Source organism: Benincasa hispida, chromosome 10 (genome assembly GCF_009727055.1).
Source record: "Benincasa hispida cultivar B227 chromosome 10, ASM972705v1, whole genome shotgun sequence".
Lineage (NCBI taxonomy): Eukaryota > Viridiplantae > Streptophyta > Magnoliopsida > Cucurbitales > Cucurbitaceae > Benincasa > Benincasa hispida.
The window spans coordinates 16,978,806-17,000,195 of record NC_052358.1 but is presented as its reverse complement, the minus strand read 5'-3'; the positions used below and the strand labels follow the sequence as shown (position 1 = coordinate 17,000,195).

At 36.1% G+C, this 21,390-nt stretch overlaps 2 protein-coding genes across 4 annotated transcripts; one reads left to right on the top strand and one right to left on the bottom strand.

Moving 5' to 3' along the window:
* The first annotated feature begins 1,086 nt into the window (after positions 1–1,086).
* Positions 1,087–10,852, top strand: LOC120089364 (ubiquitin-activating enzyme E1 1). 3 transcript variants are annotated; one of them, XM_039046804.1, is made up of 7 exons: positions 1,087–1,376; positions 1,612–2,024; positions 2,733–2,950; positions 7,209–8,003; positions 8,227–9,095; positions 9,202–9,634; positions 9,802–10,852. In XM_039046804.1, exons 2-7 carry the CDS (start codon positions 1,628–1,630, stop codon positions 10,396–10,398), a joined length of 3,309 nt encoding a protein of 1,102 aa, XP_038902732.1. In that variant the 5' UTR covers positions 1,087–1,376; positions 1,612–1,627; the 3' UTR covers positions 10,399–10,852. The 3 variants fall into 3 exon arrangements, with proteins under 3 accessions (XP_038902732.1, XP_038902733.1, XP_038902734.1); XM_039046805.1 differs by having other exon boundaries at positions 1,088–1,376; positions 1,639–2,024; XM_039046806.1 differs by lacking the exons at positions 1,087–1,376; positions 1,612–2,024; positions 2,733–2,950 and adding an exon at positions 5,001–5,153.
* Positions 10,853–12,347: 1,495 nt separating this feature from the next.
* LOC120087751 (LRR repeats and ubiquitin-like domain-containing protein At2g30105) lies at positions 12,348–16,627 on the bottom strand. Its single transcript, XM_039044638.1, has 10 exons — positions 16,246–16,627; positions 16,068–16,162; positions 15,585–15,746; positions 15,390–15,500; positions 15,206–15,306; positions 14,945–15,082; positions 14,681–14,729; positions 14,495–14,560; positions 12,921–13,040; positions 12,348–12,706 (listed from the first exon to the last, which is right to left on the bottom strand). The coding sequence occupies exons 1-10, from the start codon at positions 16,427–16,429 to the stop codon at positions 12,596–12,598; spliced, it is 1,137 nt and encodes a 378-aa protein (XP_038900566.1). The 5' UTR covers positions 16,430–16,627; the 3' UTR covers positions 12,348–12,595.
* Between the last annotated feature and the right edge of the window lie 4,763 nt (positions 16,628–21,390).

Genomic DNA, 21,390 nt, shown 5'->3' with positions numbered 1-21,390 from the left:
CACGATTTTTAAGTTTTGAGTTTGATTTCAATTTAATCTTTAAATTTCGAACTGATACAATTTTACATTTGAAATTTGAGTTTCATTTTAATTTAGTCCTTATGTTTCAAGATTTACACTCTTAGCATTAATTTTTTTTTTACTAAATACTAAATTAAACTTAGTGTTAATATATATTAATCAATTTAAAAGAATTATAACTAATTAAGTTTAAATATTAAAATTAACTTTATAATTATTTTAAATTAATTAACCGACATTAACAACAAAAATTGAAAACTAGTATTTAATAAAAAAACCAAGATAAAAAATGTAAAACTTAAAACATGTGAAACCAAATTGAAATAAAGTTCAAAATTTAAAAGTAAAATCGTAACATTTTCAAAAAACTAAGTTGAAATCAATTAAATATATAACATTTTGAAAAGTTAAAAATCAAATATAAATTAAGATCACATTTACCAAACCGCAATGAAAATTAACGTAACTAGAATGGAATTCCATCGATGGATCAATTGTAACGAGTCTAAATCGCAAATTTAATTGGATTTTTTTATCGCATTTATCCATAATTATGAATATGTCACATTTTTTTGTTATCGTTACGGTCTGATCCTAACGATAATGGTAATGGTAGTGATAAAGTTAATAGTAAAGGTAAAAATAACCATAAATGTGGCAAATTTATAATTTTCATATGTAATAATAATAATAAAAAAAGTAATAAGTTCCACGTAATTTTTAATCCAATCAAATTGAAGACTCTTTATTCCTTAATTATATTGCACGATTTAAAAATAGATTTTGAGGTGTGTCCTGAACTCATTACAATTGTAAATATCAACAAAAATAATCAAAAAGAAAAAAAAGAAGTATTTTTAGTGATAAATTTTCAACCAAAGAGAAATAAAGGCGGCATGAAAACCCGTGAATTGAAGGAGAGGCCTTGATATTCAGCGGTCAATACAAATACAACAACATAAAAGGTCAAGAAAGGGCCCCACTGATTAAGATGTAGCCAAATTTATCGTATGCCTTACCGTACCCAAGCATTGCCCTTTCTCTCTCTCTCTGTGTCACTGAGCTTTTTCTCTCTCAAAGCGAAGCAAAGGGAGAAGAGAGATGGAATAAACAGGCATCTGTCCCTCAATTCTTCCAAACCCTAAACCATGTCACTACAAAAAACCATATTTACCCTTCTTCTTCCCTTCCATATATGAACCAACCCTTTTCTTCTTACTCTTCTTCCATTTCCATTTCCATTTCCATTTCCCATTTTTCCTCTCCAAGAAACCTTTCGATTCCACCACATTTCTCCTTGTTTTCTTTAACCTTCATCAGATTCCTTCCTTCATCTTCCTTTACGGTCCTAATCGGTACGTTTCCTTCTCCCTTTTTCTCTTAATTACTCTCTCTCTTTTGTTTTAACTTTCGAATCTGTATTCCCACTTCCTAGATCATGCTACCTTGGTTAGGGTTTATGGGTCTTCTCCCGATCGGTGTTCTTTTAGTGTTTCGAGGGGTTTTTCGATATGATATGAATGAATTATTTCTGGGTTTTGTTGTATTGTTTGTTTCGTTCATGATTCTGAGGTCTTTTGGGGTTTTCAGCAGCCTACTGCACTTTATGCTTCCCAGGAAGAGAGCTGGTGAAGAAGGTGTGGTTGTAGAAGGAGAAACTGATAACGGTAGTACTAGCATCGTCAATAACAACAACAACAACAACAGCGTTCAGAACGTGGGTGCGTCTTTGATCAAGAAGCAACGGATCGATTCCGATTCCAATTCCAATTCTAACAGTAACGTTGCTGCTGTTGCCACCGCTGCCACCGTTGCTACCACTGCTAACGATATCGTGAACGACGCTGCATCGTTGATCATGGCCTCGGGTAATTCTAACCCGCCGGATATTGATGAGGATCTGCACAGCAGACAACTTGCTGTGTATGGACGCGAAACTATGCGGAAGCTTTTTGCTTCTAATGTCCTCATTTCTGGGATGCAAGGTCTTGGCGCTGAGATTGGTAAGTACCCTTACTTACGGAGCTCTCTTACTGTCTGCCTAGACTGTTCAGCTCCTGTGGTTGTTTGCTATCTGGTGCATGTGTCTTTTTGTTTCTGCCAGATGTTTCTTGATAAGTAACGAGCATCTCACGGTTGACCTTCATGGTTTAGAATTTAAGACGGTTCAGTTTTATGGCTTTCTGATTTCTTGATACGTATTCATATCTTACCTCCTTTTTTTTTTTTTTAACCTTGAAGCGAATTCGTTTGGTCTTTTATTCTCTAGGTGTGGAAAATCTTGAAACTTGGTTTGATTTAGTGATCACTTTTCTTCAACTAGCTTATGATTAAGTGGTTTGCCTTGTCCTTACACTCTCTCTTTCCATAAACACATGCATGCTCTTTATGAAAAAGGATAGTTTAACAACTTATATTCATGATGCAGACGTATATAGACATGTTATTTATTTATTTTTAATTCTTTGGACCATCGCAACTTCTGACAATATCTATAGAACCATGGTTTGGGCATTTGGGCACTGGTAAATACTAGATCTTTTCACATTAGAGCTGATTGTGTTTTCAGTTTTTGTCTACTCTCGTGATTTTGGGTTTCATTTGTGTGGGCATTTCTTTTTATGCATGTTTACCTGCTTTTGGTTCGTAATGTTTGGTTTTTAAGTTTTATGTTTTAATGATGTCTTATTTTATTGCCCCTGTTTCTGCAGCAAAGAATGTTATTCTTGCTGGGGTGAAGTCTGTGACGTTGCATGACGAAGGTGTAGTGGAGTTATGGGATCTGTCTAGTAATTTTGTATTCTCAGAGAGTGATATTGGTAAAAACAGAGCACTTGCCTCTGCTCAGAAGTTGCAAGATCTCAACAATTCTGTTATTGTCCATACCTTGACGACTAAATTGGTGAAGGAACAACTTTCTGATTTTGAGGTATGCTTTCGCTTTGCATATTTTCTACTCATTTCTCTAAGGAGTGCATTGATTCATTTGATGATATGGAGCTACATGTGATAATAACTGGCAAAGGACGTGTTCCAAAAAATTGTATCCACTGGAATTAGAAGCCTAGATTGTAAATTTGGTGCTGTTTATTTTTGGTCTTGTGTAGAAACTAAAGCACTCCAATTGAAATGTTTATATGAAAAATAGGAAGTTTAATGAACAAGCCCTACATTTCACTTCCAAATGCTCGTATTTCTCTATTATCGTCTGGACATTTGAAAAGAACTCTAGAAGTTATGGTCATCTAGTTTGAGCATTCCGCGGAACTTCCTATACTTGTTTACTCTTAATTTTATTTGTTTATAGTTGTCTGCTTGTGTCTTAGATTCTAGTATCGTGTATTATTTTTATGTTTTAAACATAGTAGAATATTTCTATATTTTTGCATACTGAGCACAAGATTCATGTCAGATCATCTCCAGCTGCCATCTGAAAAGGTGATTGACACCTCATATTTCTGAACTGCCTCTTGATTTCTAAGTTCAATTTGATTTTAAATCATCCACCACACTTTGCAATGCAACAAGAGAGACTTTTGTTTTCTTGCCACTGTTATACCAATTTGGTTAGAATTTGAATTTTGGATGTATTTTTTTTTACAAGTGTTGGAGCCTCGATTAGAGAACTCTGCAGGATCACTTTTAACTCTTTTAGGGTTTTATGTTTTCCAAAGTGCTGTCAGGAAGTCTATTGGCATTTGAAGTTTTCTTTAAAGAGGCCATGATTGGTAATTTTGCCCATCATATAATCAGACGCATCATGAGGCATTGCGTGAACTTTTATTACTAGTTGAAAGAAAACGGTGGTAGGTTGCTGTTGTAGTTCTTGCAAAAGTTTTTTAAAAAAGGTCTTTACTATTATGGTTCCAATATTTGAGGAATGTGGCAAATTTCTTATTGGTAATAGACGACTTTGGGAGCAGTTTGTGAGCTAGAGGAGTATCCAAAATGGTAGTGGGCTACGTGGTCTTGAATATGTTTGAAGGAACTTTTACCATGATTTTGTGGGGGCCCGTTAAGCTAATTTATCTGCCGTCTTTATTCGGTTAGAGAGTTAGAATAGTTTCCTTGGTAGTAGCATTGATAATTTAGATGCTTACTATGTCAACTGAGATCGGTTACTGGATGTTCTTGATTAATTATATGGGATCTCTCAATTTCATAAAAATATCCAGGAAAGGAAACTAACCCAACGAATGACAATTTTCAGCCAAATTCCAATTTAACTTCTTACCTCTTTAAGTCAATTTCTTTTGTGAATCCACCCCCCCACCCTGTTAGAGTTGGGGACTTGGGATGCAATATATAAACTTCAGAAGCTGAAATTTCTCTTCTTGGTCTAAATGTATCGAAATTAAAAAACATACTGTTTCTTGTCAAAAAATTTGAATTGAATGAATTCCAAACTAAAAATGTAGGGTGGATGTTCTTCAGTAGGCTAGTCTCGGGAAGTTCATGGAAGGGTGTGATCAAGGGGTTCAAGGTGGGAAGGAGCTAGTTCATTTGATCCACCTTCAATTTTTTGATGACACTCTTTTCTTCTATAAGGGGGAAGAAAGTTTCTTTGCTAATCTTAATAGATTTCGTCTTGTTTTGAAGCAATTTTTAGGCTTAAGCTTTTGTTAAATAATATTAAAAGGTTTTTGTCTTGTTTTGAAGTGATTTTTGGGCTTGAGATGAATAGAGGCAAGAGCTCTCTGCGAGATCTAAATTGCTGTCCTCCTTAGTATCTTGGGCCTCTTTGGTTGGTTGTGAGGTGAGCCAGTTCCCTTTTAGCAGTACCTTGGGAGGAGTTTGGATTTTTGGAACCACCTTGTCATCTTGGTTGAAGTTCAAAAGAAATTGTTTGCCTTGTAAGTTTAGTTAGTTTAGTTTTTTTCCTCTCTCTCTAAAAGAGGAAGATGTACACTCATCCATTATGTGTTGAGATGAATCCCTAATTATTTCTTGTTGATTTTTAGGATTCTGATCTCGTTAACCCCGTTGAGAAAGTGGTGAGAAATTCTTTTGGGAAGGGGGTTGACGGGGTGGAAGGTATCACCTGGTCGAGTGGTGGGAGATGGTTTTGAAACTGGTGGATCTAGGAGGTTTAGCCATTGGGAGCTTGAGGTGACATAATGTGGCTTTTGTAGGTAAGTGGTTGTGGTGTTTCTACCTGAATTTTAATACACTGGAGCTAAGGGTTATTGTGATAGCCAACACCTCTCGACAAGTGGTGTGAGGATGTTGATTTCTGGTGGGTCTTACCTAAGCTTCTGGAAAGCTTTTTCTTAGGGGATTTCTCCTCTTTTTCTCAGTTTATGCATTGTTCTATTGGGGATGGGCTCAAAGACTTACTTTTTTGGGAGGAATGTTGGGTGGGGAGAAATCGTTGTGTTATCTTGCAATTATATTATATCTTCCAAAAAAAAAAGAGAAATATCCTACAATTATTGTCTTTGAAACATAAGGTTCCATTTGGTGGCCTCGTTGATGCTGTCCTTGGTTCTTCTTCCTCACTTCCAATTGTCTTTGGACGGCCTCTATGTTTTGGGTCTTCTCTCCATTCCGTGAGATCTCCAAATGTGCCTTTGAAGAAGGGATGTTTGTTTGTGGTCTCCTGATACATCTAGAGGGTTCTTGTGCCATTTGTCTTTCACTTTTTGTCAGTGCATTCTCCCTCCCCACCTGTCTCAACTTTTTGCTCTCTGGCAAGTTAGAATTCTAAAGAAGGTTAAGGTTTTTGTGTGACAAGTCGTGTACATGAGAGTGAACACCTTGGATCATGTCCAAAGGGATGAGCTTGAGGCTTCTGATGCCATCTTTTGAATACCTTTTGTTGCACCCTAATTCATATCAGAGTAGACCTTGTTGAGAGAATTCTTAATTCTACAATGGGAACTTATATCACCACAAGTTGAGACTAAAGCAAGTGCTGGATTCAAATTTGTAGATTTAGTAAATTTATATTAGGAACTAGTGAACTCAATCACTTGCTGTCACTACAGTTTTCTGTTGTGGTTTATCTTTTGGAGGTATTCAAATTGGGTTAGTGATTGATCGCTAGGTTTTGTTGTAAACCTAATTTCTAACTTTCGATGACAAACTATTCTTCCTTCATTTTGTTTCTGCAATAGTATATTCTTTTGCTGGAGGCTTGAGGAGAGCTTGATAATTTGTTTTGGGATTGCCAATTTTCTCTGTTTCTTTAGGATAGTTGGAAAACCTCATTTGACATGTGTGGTGCTTGGGGTAGGGTGGTTGTTTGTGGTGGGAATGTGTGTCTTTAAACCCCTCGTTTAAGGAAGGGTAAAACCTTGTGGGAAGCTAGTTGTTTTTCTTTTGTTTTTCCTCTTTTTCTTTTTGTTATTGTATGGAGTATTTGGTTGGGGAAGAATAATAGAATTTTTAGAGTGCTTTGGGAGGTGACTAGGTTTAATGCCTCTTTTTGGGCCTTAGTCACCAGACATTTTGGTAATTATGATATTTGTTTTTCTTATTTTGGATCTAAGTCATTTTCTTGAAGTTTGCTGGTGGACTCCTCTTGTTCGAGCTTTCTATTTGTTTGTTTGCCCTTAATTCCTTTCAGTTTTCTCTATGAAAGCAAATATCAGTAAAAACAGCTCATAAACTTTTGCTTGTGATCTAAAAGTATTGAAATTTCAAATGAAAAATGTAGTCTCGACTTTTAGGACATGAAAACACCACAAAAGATTTTGTCGAATTTTTAATTGATTGCAAATTCATAGGAAGGATCATGACATCTGCCAATTTAGGGAAGTATTATAGACCCATAGTTTTTATTTTCAAAGTGTAACATTTTCCAGTTACTTCCTTTGCACTCGACTCATCTCCTATGAGTTGGTATATGGAATAGCTGAACTGAAGAGATGCCTTCATCTGCTCCCATGTCTCTCTGGACAGCATGCTCCTTGCTTCACACTAAAATACCTCTCAAAAAGTAGATTTTTTTACTCGATCAGTTGTCAGCCATAAAAAGGTTTTTGATTTACTAAGACTTAAGGTTGGGTAATCTCTCAATCTCCCGGCCTCACTAGTCACTAACTAGTGAAATTTCCTTGCGCTCTTAACAAATAGCTGGTTTCAGTTACAGGCTGTACATCTTCAACATCAACGAACGTGTGCTTATTTTTCTTGTATATGAGTGCCACACACATGATTTAACCTTCCATGTCCTGTGGATGCAGGTTGTTGTCTTCACTGATACTGGCCTTGATAAGGCTATGGAATTCAATGACTTTTGCCATAACCACCAGCCTCCTATTTCATTTATCAAGTCTGAAGTTAGAGGGCTCTTCGGTTCAGTGTTTTGTGACTTTGGGCCTGAGTTCACTGTTTACGATGTGTATGGAGAGGATCCACACACTGGAATAATTGCATCCATCAGCAATGACAATCCTGCACTCGTTTCCTGTGTTGATGATGAGAGACTTGAATTTCAAGATGGAGATCTTGTGGTGTTCTCTGAAGTTCATGGTATGACGGAGTTGAATGATGGGAAGCCGAGAAGGATTAAAAATTGCAGGGCCTATTCATTTACTCTCGAGGAGGATACTACAAACTTTGGTAGCTATGAGAAAGGTGGGATTGTCACACAGGTGAAACAGCCCAAGGTGTTGAACTTCAAGCCACTAAGAGAAGCAATTAATGATCCTGGTGATTTTCTCCTGAGTGATTTCTCCAAGTTTGACCGTCCTCCTCTCATACACTTGGCGTTCTTGGCATTGGATAAATTTGTGACTGAGTTGGGTCGCCTACCAGTTGCTGGTTCTGAGGAGGATGCTCAGAAGCTGATCTCTGTTGCCAGTAACATTAACGAGACTCTAGGAGATGGGCGAGTTGAAGATATTAATCCTAAGCTTTTGAGACATTTTGCATTTGGTGCCAAGGCAGTACTGAATCCCATGGCAGCCATGTTTGGTGGTATTGTAGCTCAAGAGGTTCTCAAAGCATGCTCTGGAAAATTTCATCCACTTGTTCAGGTCAGTAGATGCCTAATGACCTATGTGTTGAAATGTTCCAGTCCTTTTCGTCTAAGAAGTTAAGTACACATATACAAGTTTGCATCGCTCTACTTACATGAAATAGATTATAATCCATTGGGACCAGTGAAAGTAATTGTAACTGATCTTGTTTTAACTTCCCTGCATGCCGGGATTGTCATTTGATTACTATTTCTTACACGTTTTTTTCTCTAATATGTAGTTCTTCTATTTCGACTCAGTGGAGTCACTTCCCACGGAATCATTGGATGCCAGTGATTTTAGACCCTTGAATAGCCGTTATGATGCTCAGATTTCAGTGTTTGGGTCTAAGCTACAGAAGAAACTGGAAAATGCGAAAGTCTTTATGGTGGGATCTGGTGCTTTAGGTTGTGAGTTTTTGAAGAATCTTGCACTTATGGGAGTTTCATGTAGCAACGAAGGGAAGCTGACAATTACTGATGATGATGTAATTGAAAAAAGCAATCTTAGTAGGCAATTCCTTTTCCGTGATTGGAACATTGGGCAGGCGAAATCCACGGTTGCTGCTTCTGCTGCTGTTGCAATTAACCGACACCTTAATATTGAAGCTTTGCAGAATCGAGTTAGCCCTGAGACTGAAAATGTCTTTGATGATAGTTTTTGGGAGAATTTGAGTGTCGTAGTTAATGCACTAGACAACGTTAATGCAAGGCTATATGTTGATCAAAGGTGCTTATACTTCCAGAAACCACTTTTAGAATCTGGTACTCTTGGTGCTAAATGCAATACTCAAATGGTCATTCCTCACCTGACTGAAAACTATGGCGCATCAAGAGACCCACCTGAGAAACAAGCGCCCATGTGCACCGTGCATTCATTTCCGCACAATATCGATCACTGTTTGACTTGGGCTCGATCTGAGTTTGAGGGCTTGCTTGAGAAGACTCCGACTGATGTGAACGCTTATCTATCCAATCCTAGTGAATATACTTCTGCAATGATGAATGCTGGTGATGCTCAATCTAGGGATACTTTGGAGCGAATTCTTGAGTGTCTCGATAGAGAAAGATGTGAAACATTTGAAGACTGCATTACATGGGCTCGTTTGAAGTACTATTCTTCATAATCTCAACTGTCATTTATTTCTTTTTAATCTTTTTGATGCTTCAGTTGTTCAATGGTATTGATTCGTGCTGCGATGATATTATTTTGATAGGTTCGAAGATTATTTTGCCAACCGTGTAAAGCAATTGATATACACTTTTCCTGAAGATGCCGTAACCAGTAATGGGGCCCCATTCTGGTCTGCTCCAAAGAGATTTCCTCATCCACTGCAGTTTTCAACTGCTGATCAAAGTCACCTTCAGTTTGTTTTGGCGGCTGCTATACTAAGAGCAGAGTCATATGCCATTTCAATTCCTGACTGGATTAAGAACCCCAGGAAATTGGCTGATGCAGTAGACAGAGTTATAGTACCGGATTTTATGCCCAAAAAAGATGCCAAGATAGTGACTGATGAGAAGGCAACCAGTCTCTCTACTGCATCTGTTGACGATGCTGCTGTTATTCATGACCTGGCAAACAAATTGGATGATACTCGCAGGAATCTACCAGAGGGATTCAGGATGAAACCGATCCAGTTCGAGAAGGTTTTTCTTTAAACCATTTATTGATATGGTTCTTTTTTATGATCATCTTTTCAAAAAAGATAAAAAAGAAAATACAGGCAGGAAGACAGTTATGACCGATTATAAAGGTTTTTAGAGATCTTTGAATCAATTTTGGAAATTCAATTGGCTTAGTTTCAATGGTGCAGGATGATGATTCAAATTTCCATATGGATCTCATAGCTGGGCTTGCTAACATGAGGGCAAGGAATTACAGCATTCCTGAAGTAGATAAGTTGAAAGCCAAGTTCATCGCTGGAAGGATTATCCCTGCCATTGCAACCTCGACCGCAATGGCAACAGGTCTTGTCTGCCTCGAACTGTACAAAGTTCTTGATGGGGGCCACAAGGTGGAGGACTACCGTAACACATTTGCCAACCTTGCACTGCCTCTGTTTTCCATGGCCGAGCCAGTTCCACCCAAGGTCATTAAGCACCGCGACATGAGCTGGACTGTCTGGGACAGATGGATCATCAAAGACAACCCTACTCTCAGAGAACTTATTGATTGGTTGAAAAACAAAGGATTGAATGCCTATAGCATCTCATGTGGTAGCTGTCTCCTATACAATAGTATGTTCCCTCGACACAGAGATCGAATGGACAAGAAGGTAGTTGACTTAGCTCGAGACGTTGCAAAGGTGGAGCTGCCTCCGTATCGTCGACATTTGGATGTTGTCGTGGCGTGCGAGGATGATGAGGATAATGATATTGACATCCCGCTTGTGTCCGTTTACTTCCGTTAGGTACTCTTCTTCACCGGATCATTCTTCCGACCTTGGTCAGACTTTGTTTACAGTCTTTTTTAAAAGTTTAGTACTCTAGAGCTCATGAGTATTCAAAAAGATTAAATGGCCGGACACAGTTCATATATTCATACATAAATTTGGAAGAAACTATGATTTGTGCAATATAAAATGTACCCTTCTCGTATGGTTGGTTGGAGTTATCTCCACCAATCACTGGCTTTGGGATATTTGACTCCTCACGAAGAAAAGATAAAAAGGAAAAAAAATGTTTCTCTTTGCCAATATCTTTCCTATTGTTTCCTTACTGTTCATGATATCAAAGTTATGATATCTTTGTAGTTTAATCTGTTAGAAAAAGATAAGTATTTGTTTTCTTGTTGAGTTGCTTATGAATTCATGTGTATAAATCTTGTAGGATAATATAGTAATTATGTATTAAACTTGTGGTTTATATTTGAAGTGTTGCCTACTAGGAATGTTGGTTTGTATTTCTGGTTTATAAATATGGCAACTATGTGTATAAATATTTGAAGTGTTGCCTAAATTTGTGTATAAATATTAGAACTGTTGAGTGTTTTTTTCAAAAAAAAAAACCGAAAAAAGTTGAAGGGGTTTAATATCTCACTAGTATTTATGAAGATAAGTAGTGAATTTGGCATTTCTTTAGTATTAAAATTTGTCCGGAAATAGGCATAGTAATTAGTTTTCCTATCTTTTTTAAAAAAATATAGTTTTTATGATTATTTCCTCTTCTTCTTGAGCTTGAGTGGATTATTAGAGAAAAAAATGTTTTTTCAAATAAATTCATTTTTGATTAGATTCTTGTAATAAAGATTATTTAAAATACACTTTGACAGAGAGCATTAGATAGATATAATTGATTTTAAAAGTATTTACAAAAATATTTAGGTTTTGAAACTAATATTGTAAGAAAAAACATAGATCTTAACTTCATAAAACTAAAAAAATCTAATATTATAAAACATGAAAAGGAGCTTAAATCTCAACCACATATAACTGAAAAAAATATCATACTATAAAAGATACCAGAAAGGAAAAAAAAAAAAAAAAAAGAAGAAAAACAGATCTAAACGGAACTGAAAAAAGATTAGGAATGTAAGGTACTTTCTAAAATATTTAGGGAAATAGGGTAGTTTTGCAGTATATATATACACACGCTTCCCAAAAATGAATTAAAATAGGTCACAGGTTCATTTTCGTGATGTCAAATCAGTTCAAGATACAATTTTATTTTTTTAAAAAAACGGTTAAGATACAAAATTAAAATATAAAATAAATATATAAGAGGTAGCAGGTTGATCGTTTTTAGTTGTGTTTTATGTGTGTATATATATATATATAGTTTTTTATTTTCTTTTATAGAGTAAGTTATTTTAAGTGGTTATTAAGCACTCCAATATTTTTAAATGAATTATTTTTAAAATTAAATCAAATATATGTGAAAATATATTTTTAGAGGGAAAAGTGTCTAAAAAATTCATTTTTTTAAAAAAATAACTTTAGTTCTGTTTTTCTCTAAAATATTATCAATTTCATGTTACACGCGTTATGTCGATGTATGTTTTATAATAATTCATTAATATCTAGAATGACAGTGTTTCATAAGACAATTTATGTTTTCTATTAATTCATCAATATCTACAATGAAAATTTGTTAGAGTTAAAACTGGAGAAATGTTATAGAAATAACAAAAGAAAAACATTGATAGACTTCTAATTTTTAAAACCTCTCTTCAAATTGATTGCAAAGTTGGTCTAAATTTGAATTGTAATCGGATAAAATTGTCTAAATAAAATTAATAGAATGTGACAGAGAAAGAAAAAAAAAAAATCAAATTTGGATTAATTTTTCAAATTTTGAATTGACAATATAGTCTTACGGAAAAATTAATAAAAGATTATATATCGAAATCTGTTATAGAATATAAAACTTCTCATAGAAATTAAAATAAACATAGTTCAAGTCACGTGAGAAAATTATCCGGCAGGAAAAAAAAGGTCAATTCAGAATTGACGATCCATCATCTATCCCAAATATTTTGCCAATAATCATTTTCCAACACCATAACCTAACAAATGTAGTTGAGCTAAAACCTGAAAAATTCTGGTTTCAGGTAGGGCCACTATCGCATTAATTGACATGTTCCAACTTAAAAAAAATTGCAATGAAGCATCAATGTTTATCAGCACCTTCATCAAAGTTAGCCTGATTCATAACTCGAAAATCCAGTTGTTTCTGGTGCTTTAAACGTCGACGTTCATCAAAAGCTTCCCATCCTTCATACTGTCACAAAAGGTAGGTAGACTAATCAAAGAGGCATAAAATGATCCAAACTAACTAGGAAAAATACTACTTTTGTTCATTGATTGCCGCCATAAAGGAAACGTTTAAAAATGATGATGCAAGTCTATGAAACAAAATAATATATCATTTAATGAGACATCAAGTACATACTATCGCAAAACTTGTCCGAACTAATTGCAGCATGAGCGTATACCTGTCGAAGGAGGTCTATGGTGATTTCTGTGTTGTGGAGATCAAGTGTAGAGAGTTGGATGCACATCTTAAATATTGTAGAAGGTAGGGACCTTAGGCCATTATGACTCAGATGCAAAGCCTGCAGCGCATGACAGAATAATTAAGACTGGAAACTACTATTGAAATTTGTTTATCTTATGCCCAGCTCATATAGCTACTACATATGAATCGTTATAATAAAATGTAAAACAAATAACTGAAAAGATTAGTAGCTTAAGCTTGAGTTTAATAACTCATTTAACATGAAATCAGACCCATTTGGTTACATTCAATATTATCTTCTCTCTAGATTAATAGTGCATACTTGATGGCTCTCGTGAGTCAGATTTATACATGAGCCTACATTTGGGAGGTGGTGAAATTTTAAATGATTAAAGTACCCAAACAAACAATATAAGTTTTAGGCCAAAGATGGTTTGATAGTAGTTATTTTCCTATTTGTATGTAGCTCGTCGGAATGTCCCATCATGAAGTGGAAGTTTGAAAGACTAATACGAAAAACCATCATCAGCTAATGGTTAAAGCACCGATTTACAAATTTAGATGCTTCTTTGGAGTTGTAATTCGAATTATGATAGCCATATTCTAAATCATGACTTTTCTAATGCCGAGGTCATGCGGTTATCCTGTGGAATTATTTGAGGTTTTCTAGTTTGGTAGAAAGCTCTATGGAAACTTATGTCTAGTTCAAAACACCTAGTTGTTTGTATCACGCTGTTGCCAAGTTTCTTGGCAATACATTGAAGCCTTATAGGCATATAATTTCACCTGGTCAGGCTTTTATAGTCGAACGAAGGTAATTCTCAGCTATTGGAACTCTTGAAGAAGATTGGAGGAAAAGGAAGAAGAAAGGCTACTTCTCAAGCTGGATCTTGGGACAGCTTGCAACTGGACTCCATTGAGATTTTCTTCTTTCAGTCCTAAGGGCTAAGATTTTGGAGATATTGGTAGTGCTTGTACGAATTTTTCCATTGAGCTGAATGTAAGAAAAGTTAGTAACATTTCAGCTTCAAGAAGTATTCATCAAAGTTATCCCCTCTCTCCATTCTTATTTTTCCTGGTGGTGAGTCACAAATGCTACCAATATTGACCAAGGTAGGATGCTTCAGGTTATGGTAATCTGTTACTTCCATCAATACTTGTAACGAGTTTTGGGAAACAGGTGGATTATTTCCCAGTATCTAATAGCAGATTTACCTTAAAATTAACTGGAAAACAGAACCTAGAAGTCTAAGGATAATAGCAACTATATATTTCATGGATGTAGACATACATTCAATTTAAATGAATTGTCAGTTTGCAAATAAAGAGAGAATGGAAAGAAAAGACGAGGAAATTTCATGTAAGGTGCTCCCAAAGAATGATCTTCTAAGAGCAACTTCGTAATTAATTACTACTTCTATTGAATTTTCTATGAAAGAAGCGTGCTTCCAGTTTAAGTATACTGTATTACGTTCCATAATTTCCACTATTGGATAATAATGGATCATTTGAAGAAAGTATATGATTTGATAGATAATGAAGTTTAGGAACCTTCAAATTGAGCAGACAACCTAGTGTCTCGGGCAACTCTGACAGAAGATTTGATGACAGATCCACCTGTGTACCATAGCCAAGCATGTCAATACAACTTGGGTGGGGGAAGGGAAGGGGAGACAATGTTGGGAGTCAATATTTCTTATTAGACTAAAATGGTTCTTTAAAAATTAAGTCTTGTACCTCTGTAAGAGAACTACATTCCCCAATAGTTGAAGGAACAATGCTTATCCTGAGCCATGCATGGAGAGACGCATTAATAATAGATAACAGTGGGACAAATTAATTCACATTAGATAAACTAGGAAATGTTGAACTATCTGCACGACAAGAAAAAAAACAAATGTAAATAAATTATAAATTATCTATCTACTGAGGAACTATCTACACCACAATTATAAAGTTTTATTGATGAGGAATTTGTACGAGTATGCGGCTCGGCGTTACCTATTATTGCTGACTTTCAAAACTTCAAGTAGGGACAAACATTTTATTTCATCTGGGAGACTCGTCAATTTGTTATTAGTCACATGGAGTTGCTTTAGTGAAGTCAGACTCCCAAGTGAAGAAGGCAAAGTAGTTAACCTGCATCGACCAGCCTAATGTTAATGGACTGGTCAATAACGAATACCTTACTTGGCCATTTTGTATTCTGATATTCCAAAAGTTAGATAGCAACTGATCCTTGAAACAAATGAAGCTACTTACAGATTATGGGATAGAGACAAAACTGTTAGATGCTTCAAAAATGCAAATCCATCCCAACTAATAAACTCTTCAGATATCTCATTAACATTCAGTAACAATTTCTGCAGATAATGATAAAATTGGAGAGATTTTACAAGGAGACAAAGCACTCAAAGATGAAAAGGAAGACGGGAATTAACTTCACCTGCAGTTTACTTAGACAGCCAACTTGAGAAGGAACATGGTTAATAGAGTTGTTGCTCAAATCAAGCACTCTCGCTGAAGTTTCACAAGACCACACTTCATTGGGAATTGCCTACGAGAGATTCCAATGAAGATTTAGAAAGAAACAAACACAAATTTGTTTTGTTCTGGGCAAATACAATGGTTTGCTCTATACTTTCAAATTGCAGTCAGATAAGGCTATCACTCCAGTGGCCTTCCATCTTTCAAACCGGCTTTTATCTACAGAGACACGCTGCTTTTCATCAACCAATTTAGTTGCATTTTGCATACTCCTTTCTCTGGGACGAGTCCTCGCTTCTCGCTGGATAGGGCCATCCTATTCAATCAAATCCAAAGAGTGAAAACTAATTGCCAAATGCCCGATCTCAAATCCTCCAGTCCAAATGAAAACATATAACAATATACATTCCGTTTAATTTTGAACCACAATTCGAATATAAGATGAATCACAAGTTTGAACAAAAAAATCAACTTTCTCGCAGTTTCAACAAATAAACCCTATGAACTTCGACAAGGGGTGAGATACGACATGTAAATCCCTCAAATGCATCCAGTAGGATAAATCGCAGTAAAGGTTAAGCAAAGTTGAAATCCAGATGCATGAAATGAGAATTCGATTGAAAATAAAACCAAGTACCCCTTGGTGCAGTCCCTGAGAAGCCATGAGCATCATTTTCGCTCCACTAGCCACCTCCGACGCCGCCAACGTCATGTCGTCCGCCAAAACTTTCCCTGAAATCACATATCACGAACTTCTCAAAATCCAAATCCACGTCTCCCAGAAAAATTCCTTCCATAAGAAGCAAATCCACAACCTTTGAAGATGAGCTTCTGGCCACGAGGAAGGACATTGGTTAAAGGTTGAAGAAGGGATTTTAGATCCTTTACGGTGGAATCGGAGGGAAGAGTAATTGGTATTGACTTTCCGGTGAACTTGACATTGATAGAGATTGACTTGCCATTGCCCTCAGATGTAGTCGCCGTCGCTCCAACTTCCATTTCTGTTTCGCGCCCCGGCTGAGAAGGCGCCTTGAGATGTTCCTTGAGAACTTGATTAATGATTAGCTGAGATGATTGTTATTGGGCCAAAATGTTCCACGTTTTAAAACTTTTTTTTTAAAAAAAAAATTTAATTTTATTTTTTTAATCTAAACTCAAAGAAATGAAAGAAACTAAAGAAACAAGGAAAAATAGAGAGAATGATGAGCTGAAAAACCTAAAACCGAGAAACAAGTGAGAGAAATTAGAGGAAGCTATGAGCTAAAAGACCTAAAAAAAGAGTAAGAAAATCGAGAGAATGATGAGCTGAAAAATCTAAACTCTAAGAAGTCAAATCCTATTTTGTTGTTACATTGTTAAGTGTTTTTATATACAAGCTTGTTTAGTTTGTTATACTTTCAAAGTATTTTTATTAAATTTGTATATGAAGTAATACTTTTAAATTTGTATATTAAAACGTTTTTATTTATCAAGTTTTTTTTGTTTTCTTTTAGCATACGATCGATTTAATTGATTGTTGAAGATAATCAATGCAATTGGTTGACGGAGTTAGAAGCTGGAGTTGATCGTTGGAGGTGGTCGTTGTTGGGGTTGGCTGTTGGAGCTAGTTGCTGGAAGTGGTCACCAGAGTTGATCACCGAAGGTTGTTGTCATTGTTAATTGCCAAAGGTTTTGTCGCCAATGGTGCTCACTAAAATTGATATTCGTCAAAAGTTTTATTGAAGTAGGTTGCCAACAGTGATTGTCGCTAGGAGTAACCATGGTGGGAGTGAGGGGATTAATGAGTGTATTTTGTATTATATATTATACAAATTCGGGAGAAATTGACCATTAAACACTAAAATTTCTTTATCTAACACCTAGATTTCAAATGTTCCCTTCAAACTAACTTATTTCATAAATTCATTTTTTTGAAAGTTATCTCGAGTGGTTGCCAAATACATTAAAATTTTTTCAAAATGATTTTTTAAACAATAACACTTGAAAAGTTAAACCAAACACATCATTCCTATTAAAAGTTGTTGGGTGAAAGTTTTAGTTTTAAAAATAAAAGGGAACCAACCTTTGGTTGGAAATTTCCACATTGAAAAACTTTGCTTTGGAAGCCTCCTTATGTACTCCAATCTTGAGCTTTGGGTTTGGGCCCCAAAGGGTACCCATGTTTTTGGAGGGAGTGAGGAGATAGACCAATGTTGGTTCAGTGGACGTCCCACACGCGTGCCGCCACCGTCCGATCGGTCGGGCGTGGCGAGGCAAGGCGAGGCGCGTGTCTTTCGGCCCCTCGCACGTTCTAAGGCTCTCTGCCTCTTTCTCATACGACTGTTCCACGCTGAAGGCCTATAAAAGGCGTGACCTTTAGCAGATCATTGACACAACTTTTTTCACTTCGATTTCGAAAAGTTCTCCTCTCCATTTTCCGTTTTTTGTTTTTTGAGCAGTGAGTTAGAAAAGGTGTGTGTTCCGGTCGGTAATGGTGCATTTTTTATCGGGTTTTCTTTTTTTGTTGTTTTATCCTGGGGACGACGTGACAGTATTCCTGACTTACTTGCACACTTGGATAGAGTTGTGAAACGTCTTAAAGAGAGCGAGCTCCACGACTCAACCTATAACGAGTTTCAGTTTTGCAGGTTTTATTCTTTGACTGATGATTTGTATGACTACTACAGTACAATGAAGACAACGAAGGAGGTCTGGGATGCCCTGCAAAAGAAGTACGACACCGAGGAGGTCGGATCGAAGAAATATGCTGTTAACCGTTATCTCAAGTTTCAGATAACGGATGACAAATCCGTGGAGGCCCAATCCCATGAACTTCAGAAGATAGCCCACGAGATAATTATTGAAGGTATTCCTCTAGACGAACAATTCCAAGTTGCTGTTATTATTGATAATCTGCCCCCTTTGTGGAAGGACTTTAAGAATACCTCAAGGCATATGACCAAGAAGTTCTCCTTAGAGAGTCTTAACACCCGACTAAGAATCAAGGAGGAAGCTTAGAAGTAGGACTAGAGGGAGGAGGTGAACGTAGTACTTGGGAAACCCACCTCTGCTATGGTAAAACCTGACAAAAAATCTAAGGGAACAAAGAGGAAAGGTCAGAACCGGGGCTTCAGCAATCAGAACCAACAGAAAAAACAAAAGCCCCCTTAAGGAGAAACGATATAGTTCCTCTGCTTTAATTGTAATAAACCTGGGCACATGGCTAGGAACAGTAGGAATAGGCGTCGTCCTGTTGGTTAGGCGAACTTGACAGAAGAACCATTAGTCACCATGATCACAGAAGTAAATGTGATTGGTTGTTGTGAAGGGTGGTGGATAGACACTGACGCTACGCGCCATGTCTATCATGACCTTAGTCTATTTAAAACTCATACTGAAACTAAGGATAATAATTTCTGTTGGGGGATCACCACTCTACGAAAGTTGCTGGAACCGATGAGGTGGAACTGAAGTTTACTTCTGGAAAGACCCTCATGTTGAAGGACGTCTTGCACACTCCGGAGATAAGAAAGAATTTGGTCTCGGACTATCTCCTCAACAAAGTCGGGTTTACTCAAACTATAAGGGCAGACCTATATACCCTTACCAAAAATAATGTATTTGTAGGGAAAGGGTATGCAACTGAAGGAATGTTCAAATTAAATTTAGACCTCAATAAAATGAAATCTTATGTATATGTTGTGTTCTATGAATGTTTGGCATGCTAGACTTTGTCATGTGAATAAGAATTTAATTAGTAACATGATTAGGCTGGAAATGATACTTAAGTTATCCACGAATGATTTTGATAAATGTAAGTATTGTAGTCAGGCTAAAATTACTAAAACTCCGCATAAATATGTACTTGGGATTTCTGAGCCTCTAGATTTAATTCATTCTGATTTATATGAATTTGATGACATCTTAACTAGAAACAGCAAAAGATATTTCATTACTTTTATTGACGACTGCTCTGATTTTACTTTTGTATATTTGCTGAAAAAACAAAAGTGATTCTTTTGATGACTTCAAACATTTTGTTTCTGAAATGGAGAATCAATTTAATAGAAAGGTTAAAAAACTTTATAGTGATAGGGGAACATAGTACGACTCAGATAGTTTTAATGAGTTCTTTAACTCACATGGAATAATATACGAAAAGACCACACCTTATTCTCATGAAATGAACGAAAAAGCCGAAAGGAAAAATAGAACTTTAGCTGAGCTAGTAGTTGCTATTTTGCTTAGTTCAGGAGCTACATCTTATTGGTGGGATGAAATCATCCTTACCGTGTGTTATGTCTTAAATAGAATCCCAAAGTCTAAAAACAAAACTTTACCTTATGAAATTCTCAAGAATAAGAAACCAAACTTATCCTACTTTAGAACACGGGGTTGTCTAGCCTTTGTAAGGATTCCAGATCCAAAAAGGAGAAAGTTGGCTAGTAGAGCTTACGAGTGTTGGGCTGGTACCGGCATGTAGCGGAAGCGACAAGGATTGATAAGCACTATAATTCATTAATTTTGGAAGAAAAGAAAACATGCTCAAACAGAATTTAATGGGTTTCATGACATACCTTTGAAGAACCGTTGAAATCTTGGTGCTCTAGATTGAGTTGTGGGACTCAAAATAAGCTGGAATGAAAGGGAACTTGGAGAATGCTCACTGCAGCAACCCACATGAAGAACACCTTCTTCTATCCAAATTTTCAGAAAAATTCAATCGGTTGCAATCCCTTGAACTTCACTCCAATCTCTTCAATATATTGCAGACTATCTTGCAAAGAGATTTGTTGCATGAGATACAACTCATGCTTGGAGTAATTGAAGGTCAGAAAATGGGTTCTTTGTGAGCATCTTGAAGATGAAGTTGAAAAAACCATTTTTTCTTTTTGTGCAATTTTCTATTTCCAAAATCTAATTTTGATTTTAAAATCATAATTGATTTCTAAAATCAAAATTTATTAATTTTACAAATTAATTTCATAAATTAATTTTCTAATAAAATTAATAAATAATTATTTAAACAATTTAAATAATTCTAATTAATTTAATATCCAATATTAAATTAATTTTACACAATTCCATCTTCATATATTTAAATCATATTTAAATATATATTCTCCAATTTCGTTTGATTCTAATTTGAACGGTTCAAATTAACTTATCATACTACTCTAGAGCTAATCCATTTACGAGCTAGTAGGGGGACCTCATGGACCTACAGATCATGGGCTCCAACCATCCGAGATTAATCGGCTAAACTCATTAGACCGATCTAACCCCCATTCATTAACTAATGGTTCACTCCACTAAAGCCCATAGTTGAACTCCCCCCACTGTAGATATATTATGTCCACTCGATATAACCATAATTAGTAAGTCAACCCTTCACAGGTTGTTTGTAATAACAGCTGGGTCAAATCTCTGTTTTATCCCTGAAATTACCTCTTGTTTCTTAAGTCCCCACTGACCCCCTAATGAACATTTGTTTTGTGATCCAATCAACAATACCGAGTCCCCCTCAGGCTAGTGAGAGGGCGGAGCCCCTTGTTTAAGACCTAAAATCAGTACTTAAGGGAAAAACCTCTCTACTGTCCCTAAAAACGGGTAGGAGTGAATCTCTTCTTGCATCCTATGTCCCGACTATTTATTTGGTCTTATCCCTAAAATGGGAGGCTTATTGGGCCGACACTGTTAAGCCAACCCTCACCTATGCAAATCTAAGGATAATTCCAAATAAACAGGAGTTCATAGTTAGTTCATGATTAAGATTAAGTTACTTAGGTCATTGCTTTGAAATAGTCAGTCTTAAACAGTAAACAACGTTATAAAGTAAGAGTGACTAATTTCGTGGTCCGATCTTGTACAAACCCTTTTACACAAGGACACCCCCACTTCTCATGTCCCAACATGAATGAATTAGGATTACTTCATTTGTAGCACTTTACAACTCCTTGTAACAACTACAGAGCAGGCCG